Here is a 10,697-nt window from a genome sequence, read left to right on the forward strand (position 1 = left end):
TGCAAACATACACTTGTGTAGCGATCAGTCTGACTGATTCCTCAAAACACTGACTGCAACTTCCATAGCTGTGACGAAGAAAGCATACGTTTTTGAAGTGTGGCTGAACAAGGGAGTGAAACATAGACTGAGCTTTATTGCATTTACTGTAACAGATTTAATGTAGCGGAATTTTAGCTCAAAAGAGTTCGTAGCGTAACTGGTAATTGACACCACTCACCTACAACATTGTAACCGTACAGAGTCGATGTGTTCAAAACCTTGTATGTCAGCTGGTAGATCATACTGCCTGTTTGTGCTCGTGACTAAAAGTACTGTAAGCTTCCAAGTCCATGCATGCAAACTATATTTTTATAACATTCACCTCTCTTTACAGCGGTGAGTTGTCATGTAACCTTTTCTGATAAACCGTACAGTATTAATACACAGTGAGATGTAGAGACACTGGTAGCTTCCTCAGTTCTTCACCCGTGACCCCTTTTAATGCCAGCCTGTTTGCCATGCGCTGTGAAAGATTTATTTTTAATAAAAATTATTTCATAAAGACTTCTGTGTGTTAATCTCAAACGCATACATGCAATCAACAGTCAATGGAGAACAACACTTGAGTCTTTGAGTTTCATGATTTTTGTTATTTTTAAGTCAGTACTTGACACGTTTCCAGATGTATATTGACGCATATATGCACCACCACACAATTTGTGTTTCTAAATGTTTCAAATGACCCCAACAGGTACTCAAGTCGTAATACTTTTAAAGCTTAATGGATTAGGTGCAGCATTTAGAGAGTGGGAGAGCTTTTGCTTTGTGTATGTAGTCGTTTGAATGTCTTTATGAATTGAAAGTATTGGCTCAGAATAACCAAGATTTTGAGATCATTAGTGAAACCAGTAAATAAGAAAATGAAAACGGGGAGAGAAAGAGGCAGGTCTAAATAATGAAGAGCCTGCAACTGCAGTAACCTGACCTGCAGTCTGTGAACTCTGGTGTCACATATCAGCGGCTTGACTGCTGCTGTCTCCACAGGGGAAAAATAGTGATAACAAGCTTCTCTTTGCTCTAAAAACACACAGAATGAAGATTTGTTTCATACTAGACAAACTAACTAATCTAAAATGATGGAGCAGGTGTCTTGTTTCGGAAAAAAAGGTGATATATATATATATATATATAAATATCCTGAAGTAAACATTCATATTCATGAAAACACTACTTGAAAGACACAGAACGGGTCTAGTGAAACTACAAATATATGATTGACATAAATTTGACTTTCATTTATTTACTGAAATACTGTTACATTAACAGTGTTAAGGAACAATTTCATTGTAGTGAATTACGTGCTTGTGAAGAACACTGTTAACAACCTACCTGGTGGTGTATCCTATTATAAACCATGTGAAGTAAAAAATCCAAGGGGAGGAACGTGAAGTACAACCTTTACAATAAATACTCTATGTGAGCATATAATTGACAGCCCTACATACAGTAGACCATTGTAATGCATTCATTTGTTATCTCAGTGATCTACTGCATGGTCAATTTATATTGATTATCTTCACCAGATCCTAAGCTTCCCTCTCGGTGTCTAAATACTGTTCTGTGATCGATTCGGGACCTACGACAAACAGTACTGTGTGCTTATTTTGGTAACTAGGTTTGACAAGAATGTTTTAGAGTCGCAGGTTAGCATTCTTAGAAGAGTAACCGTTATTAAAGTTACTATGTAGAATATGAAAATGTCCAACTTTGGCGTGCTCAAGTGGTAGTACCACAAAACACAAAATGGGGAAAGGAAACACATGGACTTGCAATAAGATTGTCTTAAAACAGCTTTTTTTTTAACAATAAAAAAGACAATACCCTTTGAAATAATTTGAAATATGCTAGAATCACAGAAAAAGCCTACACGTGGTGGCTTTAAACGGGAAGATCTGGATTCAAAGATGTATTGCCAGGAAGCATCCTTCATGTTGAAGTTTCTGTACCCTGAGCCTGACCTCTGAGCTCCCCTGATTGAGGGAGAGCAGAAAGACAGATGTGGACTTGGGGGTTTTAATAACTAAACTACTGCAGGAACCCAAAGAAACAGAACTGTGGAGCTACTTCCCAAAACAAGAAGATAGTCTGTCAAATACATATTAAATCGGTCGAAGATCAGTTATGGTTTTAAGTCCGGCAAGACATGAACTAACAACACAGATATTCAAATTATAATATAGCAAAGAAGTGACAGCTTCCGAGTTGTGACGGATGTTAGACATCAGAAGTAGGCCAAATTTCAAGCTGTAATGAAATCCAACTACTAAACTCATTCATCATTGGAGATTACACCCACGTGTCCTCTTTCCATATCCACAAACAAATACTTACGTACTGTCATGGCCCATCAAAACAATACTGAACAGGTCATTCAAGTAAAAACATAAAATATAGAGAAAACGGAAAAAGTTAAATTCACGAAAGTCCCGTCTTTCAATCATTAAAACATCCCGTTGAAGTGATTCGGGGAGTTTCGTGCCTGTGTTTCTGTTGGTTTACTGTGTGTTCCAGAACAGAAGGTTTCCATGAAGTGGTGAGGCAGAATATAGAGGCGTGGACAGATCACGTGACCCTGAAACCGGGAATTGAGAGGCAGCCCCTTCACATTGAGAGCAGCTGTTTTTAATATCTCTCGCGGTCCCGCTGAGTTGCAAGATGTGCCTGGAGTGTCAGCAAAAATCCCTATTACTGGTATTCATCAAGGCCGTCAAGATTAATCCAAGAAGTTGTCTTTCCACAATCCAGTGGCCTATGTTTGCTAAAAAAGAGTGGTATATTTCTTCTAATGCTTGTACCAGGCCCAGGATTCACCACATCAGAAACGCATCTTTCTTAAAAGGGGCGTAAGATGTTCTCCATTAATGTAGGAGGAAAAGCACATCAATCATCCCTGTCTGGTCTTCTCTTCAAGCTTAGTCCCCCACCCCCCCCCCCCCCCTCCCCCCCTCTTTGAAGTCCAACTCCTCTGTTCCCTCCCCATCTCTTCCTACTGGTCATCGTCATATTTTTGAAGCGCATCCTCCAGCTTGGCAGTGATCTTCTGGAAGAAGACGATCTGCTCACGGAGGTGGTGCTGCATCTGGGAGCGGAAGTCCCGTACGCGCGTGCGGTGGAAGTGCTGGATCTCTGCGAGCGTGGCGCAGGAGATGATGTTGCAGCGGTCGTGGAGCTCGCCTTCCTGCTTTGGACAGTCTTTGACCTTGGTCAGCGCACCTGGGAGAGAAAAAAAAAAAAAAAAAGGTGGTGGAGGGAAAGGAGAGGGAGACGACTGAGAAAGTGTGGCAGGTGTACAAAGCATAGAGCCAAACTAAAAGCTGGAGCTAAAAGTAAATCCATGCAATTAATCTGTCTGATCGGGGCCTGAGGAGAGATTTTGTTTTGACAGCAGAGATCATACAGCAAAGAAGTTGGAAAGCCTTTTGTTTTACTTTATTGAGGTCATAAAGGGATAACACTCTATTCACAAGTGTTGTACTCAATACTGATCTGTATCTTAGAATATGTTCAGTAAATGGAGGGAACATGTTTCACTTTTTAACCCTCTATTACATTGAGTGAGAGATGCTAATGGGATGGCAGCTAGCCAGGATGTAACATCAGGACAACGCTAGCACAACGTCTATTTAAAAAAAAGACTACAAGGAAGAAAGGCAGGCACATTCCTCACACAACATTTTCTTCATACTACAAGAAGAAGCTGGTTATTGCACACTTTTTCCAGGATCCTTGAAGTTACCCAACACCCAGTCGTGACTCAGAATGTATAGTTTAGTGTGAAGAGGGGAAGCAGCCGAGTTTGGATCCATGACAGAAAAGGATGAAGAGGAACTCAAGAGTAAGGCTCTCACACGGCAGCATGTGGAGGAAATTATGAGCTAGATTGTAGGCCAGCACGGCTCTCATTCCTGACCTCGTTGCCTTCTCTTTCCAGATCTCTCTCTGTCTCGTACGCCAAAAATCACACACCATACCTGCTCAAATGCGCTAACGAAACTGAAATTAACTTGGACTTTGCTCTCATCGCTACTAAGGCGATTACGGAGCTGTAATCTGAACTCTTGTGCTGTTGGCTGGTGGGAAACTTGTTCAGCTCTGTAACTAAACTATCTGCCCCCCCCTCCACCCTTTCGCACAGACACACACACACCCCCTCTTCTTCTTCTTCTTCTGCCTCCTCCTCGTTAACTCGCTGTATTCACTGGGAGGAAGGAGGAAAAGAGGGAGAAGAAAAGAGGAGGAGGGGAAACTAATCCTGAGACTGCTCCATTTTGCATTCCTGCAGTCCCAGGGCAACACAGGACAAGAGGCCCAAGAATCTCTGCGCTCATTTAAATCAGATGTATCCTTTTGGACCTCACAGACAGAACCGGCGACGTCGGATGATACTGTATGGGCGCATTTAGGTCGACAAAGCCGTCCGCCTTTTGTTTTTGTGCTTTTGTTCTGCGGTTGTTGCTGCAGAAATGTTCAGCGCTGTATGACATAGATAGATATTAGTGGAATGAAGAAAATTAAAGTTTATGTGAAATGTGAAACCTACAGTCAGGTTTTCTTTGTGTTTGTTTTTTTTTGTAAAAAAGAATGAAGTCAAACGTTTTATTTGGTTGGAAAAAAAAAGGGAAAAAAGCTAAATCTTTGCGCTAGTGCAAACATTTTTCTCTCAATGAGGATCATTCACCAAATTGACTGTTATGGAAACTTTGACCAAACCAGCCCTCTTTTGTTGAAGGTAGTTATTTCACAACTATGGCAGAAGTGCAGACTTTGCAATGTGTTCACGAGTGTCGCTGGGCAGACAAAACGTCAGCACTGGTGGATTACTCAGAGTGCATGAGAGATAAAAGCACAGGCCAGACTCTGAGTCAATGACTCCCTGTGTATAGCTCACAACCTTGCATTTAAAAATAAATAAATAAATAAAACATAAAGAAAGACTTCTGTTCCCCTTCTTACCATAAATCAGACTTGTTTTACTGCAGGCACTGCTAGTTACGGTTTCCAGAAGTGAAAAGCACGGTGGTACCCAAGAAGGATGACAGTGCGGTTCTACGAAGGCATGAAGGCATGAATGATGATGTCATATCCTATGACATTACCACGAGTTCCCCTTCATATGTCTTTGGTTAAAGCTTGGGTAGGTAACGTTGGAGAAACAAGTATGAGCACGCTAGATTTAAAAAAAAAATGATTCAACCCAGTGTTGCCTGCTCTTAGTAGCAATAGCTCGGAAAGTCACTAAATCGAGTGAGAACGTCGCCAAGTCAGCAGATCATGCTCCACAGAGACACAAAATAATATTTATTTCACATATTACTAAAGCTAAGAAGTCAATTTAAACTTGAGTTTAGTACTCAAAAGTCATAATAGGAAGGGCGTCTTGCAGTGCAGCGGAAGTGAGGGAAGCGTTCAACGTTGTTGGAAGTTAGACGCTCTTTGTGGGACATGCAACAATGTGTTTCTTGTCAATCAGAAAGTGGGTGAACTGCTGTCAGTCACAGGGACTTTTGGGATTCAGACTGTGTTTCCATAGTTGGAGCTGTGATTGTGTCAGGAGAACAGAGCTCTGCGGACTATAGAAACAGTGGCTCTACGTTTGGCAGACGTCAGGACTTTGCGTGCCAGTAGCAGCTCCCTCCTCCCAACCTGCGGGGAACTAACAAGCTAACTCCTCTGCGAGTCCTTTGTACACGTGTGTGTGTGAGTGAGTGTGCGTGTGTGTGTGTGTTGTTATGTGTTTTCCTGCGAGCGAGTACAGGCTCTCACAGTACCAGAGTGTTACAATGGACCGGCTACGGGTTTCAGTTTTCAACCCAGATAGACAATTCAGTAAATGAAAACAGATGTTGAAACAGTCAGAATCCAGGTCTCTTGTGTGTTATCTGCCTTTGTATTGACATGATTAATACATGGGCAGGCTGCAGGCTGGATTGCTTTTGGAAAACCTTATAAATTATTTTGCCATCCAAGTAAAAGTAAACAAATCTCTGAGTATTGTGTTTCAGACGAGATTATACAGCCGGTTGCATGGAAGCTGAGAGCGAGAGGCCTCGTGCTGTAATGAATCCTCCCTGGATTGAAACTCTCCGCCCTGCAGAGGCATCCATGAGCGAGAGTCCTGACCACTCAGTCCCCACCAGCTCCATTTCAAGCTAAGACCTGACCTCTGACCTCCCTGTAAAGAGAAGTGAGCTAAGCCATGCATCTGTTTAATTTATTACAAGTATGTTAGGAGGCATTTTTTGTCAGTAACCCCTTTCACATACTTCTGCACAATTTCCTTTTTTCCCCCCCAGACATGTTTGGCATTTACATTCCACTTAAAAAGACCGAGTGGCAACGTAGGTGTGTTAAAGTACTCAGACTCTACGATAGAAAAAGGAAAAGGCCCACACTTTCAATATAAATGACTTGTATGCAAATGAGCTCATTGTGTTCACATGAACATACACGAACGCGTTCTCACCCTTCTGCACGTGGATGATGTCGGGGAAATTGGCCAGGTGTCCCCTGTAGAGGTCCAGCAGGTCGGAAATGGGAGCCAGGTCGTGGCGTGGCTGCTCAGCGAAATACTCTCCCACCGCCTCATAGGCCTCGCCGGTGTAGGCGATGGCTCCGTTCAGGCCCGCCGAGTAGGCCTGCTGGTCCAGCTCGAACGCCTGCCCGAGGAGTGCGAAGGACTGTCCGACTTTCTGGTACTCCTTCTTGAACCCGGTCATCTGCTTGCGAGCGAACTCGTTGATGGTGGTGTTCACGACCACGATGTTCTCGTCCATCCTCTTGGTGAAGGTCTTGAAGCCCTCGATTTTGCTCTCGACTTCCTGGAGGTCCAGCGGGACAGCAGGCGTGCTGAAGACAAGCGGGACAAGTCACGGCCATTTTTAGACCTTGTGGTTTCATTCTGCTATTATTGAAGCATTACATCATCTTTATTTATTATTCATGTGTTCTACTTATCTCGTCTTCACTATCAGGCACCCCCTGAAGATAAAAGCTTATCGTTACAGCCGAGTTAACACAAGGAGAACTGATAACAGCACCTATCCCAGCACCTAAAAATGGATTCCTATCTCATTGACACACTATGAACAAACATATGTTATAAATTTCCCCAACAGTTCCTGTTATTTTGTCCACCACCTGCCCACCAGTAATTAGCAGTTTGTAACTGTTAACATGCTGTAATTTATGGTTTTGGTGTACCTTCCTTTCCCTCAACCTACCAGTACATGTACTTCAGCTACGGATTGCTTACATTTCCCAGAATTATTTTTACAATCTCCAGGGACTGGGCTGTAACTTGATACATTCAGTAGAGCGGTAGTTTATCAAGTAAAGAAGGTCAGGATCTGTGTTGTAGCAGCATTGCATTGTGGTCTATTTCCTGCTCTTATTGGTGTAGATATTGGGTCTCTACGCCCCTTCAACAATGGATTTCGTATGGAACAATGGTTAATGAAGCCCCTTGTTCTCGGACTGCAAAGGCCTGCCATCAGTTTATTTAAACGTCAAACAAATCACAGGCTTTCCTGTCGAGTGCTCGATGCTTTTTATGAGCTTGTAATGAAAACAAAGAGCAGCTCGTAACCCGGCCTCCTACCTGATCGTGAGGAAGAAATTGGACCCAACCAGCTGGTCCCTCTCTGCCTTCCTCTTGCCCTGTTTCCAGGCCTTCTCATCCGCCCCGCACGTCAGGAAATGCTGGAAAACGTCGCAGCGCGCCAGCACCGGGTGGCTGGTCATGTGGTTCATCCACCAGATCAGTCCCTTCCTCCGCTTGGAGATGAAGTCCTCCTCGAAGCGGCCCGTGGCCTGCTTCTCTGGCAGGTGGGGGACTGAGATGACCGGGAAACGCTCCACAAGCCGAGCGTACAGCCAGTCAAAGTGCTTGTACCTGCGGGGAGGGTGGAAGACGACAGACAGGTGGGAGGACAGACAGGTGGGAGCATGGGGATATTTCGAGTGGATGAGAAGTGAGGGAGAAGGTTTGGTCAATAGGGAGCGAGGGAGATACGGAAGTGAGGTCGACGGCAGGAAAATGTAGTCAGAAGGAGTGAAAAAGAAGGAAGGATGCCAGAAGAGCAACTCTAAGGACTTTTTTTTGCCAACCGGCAGGAGTCAGGACCATGTGGAAACTGAAATGTAAGAGTGTTGGCTCGTAATGACAGACCTACTGACAGGGAAACAATGTAAAAGGTGCAGAGGGAATCTCAGAAAGGAAAGAGGAGATTCCTGAGGACTCCAGAGGGCAAAAGGCCACAGTCTACGCTGTTTTTGCAATTTTGTGGCAAGAACTGTGGCCACGGGAAAAGCCACAGAAACATTTATTTTTAAGTGTATGGGGGCCCGGGGGATCCGGTGGAAGAAATAAGTTTGGAAACCCCCAGAGAGGGAAGAGAAGGAGCGAGAGAAGCAGGAAGCCAGCCTGTACCTGCGGTTGACCTGTATGTTGGTGTGCGTCGGGGTCAGGCCGTAGGACATGTAGCTCTTCATGCCTTTGAACTTGGTCTGCTTGGTGGGGTCGTCGATGGTGCACGTGAACGGATACGGGTCTTCCTGCCACTCCGGTCCGTGCTTCCCCATCACCACGCAGATCCTGTCCCCGTCCTTCACGAAAGCAGAGGCCTCCCCGAGCACGAAGGCCTCCCCGCCGGACTTGACAAAGGTGGAGAACCTGTTGAGGTTCCTCCCCACCGTTGCCGAGCTCTTGGCCTGCTGATGCTGCTGCTGGGTGCTCTCGCGCCGCCCGGGCAAGGAGGTGGTCACCGGGTACAAGGGGGGCGATCTGCCGAGACCCTGAGACGCGTCGGCCGCCGGAGAGCTGTCGTCCCAGTCGTCGTCCCAGTCGTCATCGCTGCCCTGGCTGGTGTGGAAGCTGCCTCCACCGCTACCGCCGCTGCCAGCCCCGAGTCCTCTCTGAGACTGGGTGTCCGAGGGCGCGCAGGAGGTGTGGGTGGGCGTCAGGGCTTTGATTTTGGGTGAGGACAGGCCGTTGTTGTTGGCGTTGGAGGTGATGTGGTCCCTGAGGATCTCCACATAGGAGGCAGGGAAGAGGCCAGCCTCCCCCCTGCTGTTCTCCCCCTCCAGCCAGCCATCCAGCTCCTCCTCGCTGAACAGAGTCACCAGCTCATTCTCTGTTATGGAGATCTCCCCTGGGTTTTCAGAGTGGAAGTCGTACAACACTTTGGCCTTTAACGCCATAATTGTAGTACAATTATTATTTGTGTTTTTGTTGTATCAAGAAGTTTTCTTCTTTTTTTTTCTGCCCCCCGGGATTAGGTCTTTTAAAAATCCCAGATATTTACAGATTTAGATCACGCAGCGGCAGCAACAATTGGGACTATTTTTTTTTCCACTTTTGTCAAAATCAAACAGGCTTGTATCAGAGAGCCGTGCATAAAACAACAAGCAGAGAAACACACGGGCTCGTACCCGACACCCACCTCCTCTCTCCGCTCCTCTCAAATATCATTTGTTTCCATGCAGAACTTAATCCGAGGCGGAAAACACAGAGGAAACCTGTCTTTATAGGATATTTTTCTCTCCGAAAAGGAAGTTGCCGTTGAGAGTTTAAGGTTGACGAAGTTGCGACGGCTGTGTGGCTGCTTTTCTTCCTCCAGATAAGAGCCGGGGAAAACTCCTTTCCCCCCCCTTCTTCTCCCCGAGATGCTGGTCGGTTAAAGGCAACAGACTGGCTGACTAACGGAGGGTGGAGCCAGGAGCAAGTTCCGTCAAGTCACTGAATTCATACATCAAAACCCACGCAACCTCATTTTAAAAGCTCCGTCATATGAATGTAGCCATATCCCAATTATAGGCTTTTATTCAATATTTGAATATTAGCGTATTAAACAATCCTCTCACGAGTTTACAAAAACTTACATAACTTATATAATATATATAATACATATATATATATATATATATATATATTATATATAACGTAACACAGAATGGGCTAAATTACCCAGGTGCACATATTGCGTCGTTTATTATCTTACTATTAAACTGCAGAATATGACTTGAATAAAGAAAACACACTTTTATTTGACTGCAATTAGGTTCCCAGTCAATGACAAATTGTGCAAATTGGACAATGTTTGTATTTACATTATTTTCCTTCTGTATCACATCTCCCCAGTAAAGGGAAAATCCTCAGGTTCGTTATTTGCTTTTTTGTGTCAATTAAGTTTTTTTCTCTGTCCACATTTCAATTAACTAATTACACATTCTGAAAAGCACATCTGCTCCTCCCCCTTATCGAAAAACACAGAAAAGGTCTCCCTTCACAGATTAATTTTCGAACAGCAGCAACAGCATCAAACTCGTTCTGCACAGTGAAGACAAACCATCAAATTAATTTACAATATACAAAACGAATTCTGGAGGGATGATGCTTTTTATTTTTTTATTACTATTGCATTGTATTACTCTTTTGCTCCAAAATATGCGCAGGATATGCCAAACTGTATAATATAATATAATGTAATATAAGATAAGATAAGATAATACAATACAATACAATACAATACAATATCATATAATATAATAATTCAGTAGTGTGCGTTGACCCACCAGGCCACTAGAGTTCAGTGTAATCAGACAGTAACAGGAGAAGCAGTTCCTCCTCCTGAGCATCAGGTGGCAGTAAAGCAACT

At 44.2% G+C, this 10,697-nt stretch overlaps 1 protein-coding gene across 1 annotated transcript; it reads right to left on the reverse strand.

The window, feature by feature from the left end:
• Positions 1-1,262: 1,262 nt before the first annotated feature.
• LOC142935349 (sorting nexin-18-like) lies at positions 1,263-9,716 on the reverse strand. Its single transcript, XM_076079663.1, has 4 exons — positions 8,471-9,716; positions 7,640-7,933; positions 6,506-6,888; positions 1,263-3,255 (listed from the first exon to the last, which is right to left on the reverse strand). The coding sequence occupies exons 1-4, from the start codon at positions 9,238-9,240 to the stop codon at positions 3,029-3,031; spliced, it is 1,674 nt and encodes a 557-aa protein (XP_075935778.1). The 5' UTR covers positions 9,241-9,716; the 3' UTR covers positions 1,263-3,028.
• Positions 9,717-10,697: the final 981 nt, after the last annotated feature.

This window comes from Anarhichas minor, unplaced genomic scaffold (genome assembly GCF_050575085.1).
Source record: "Anarhichas minor isolate MPS153535 unplaced genomic scaffold, ASM5057508v1 ptg000073l, whole genome shotgun sequence".
NCBI classification, from domain to species: domain Eukaryota; kingdom Metazoa; phylum Chordata; class Actinopteri; order Perciformes; family Anarhichadidae; genus Anarhichas; species Anarhichas minor.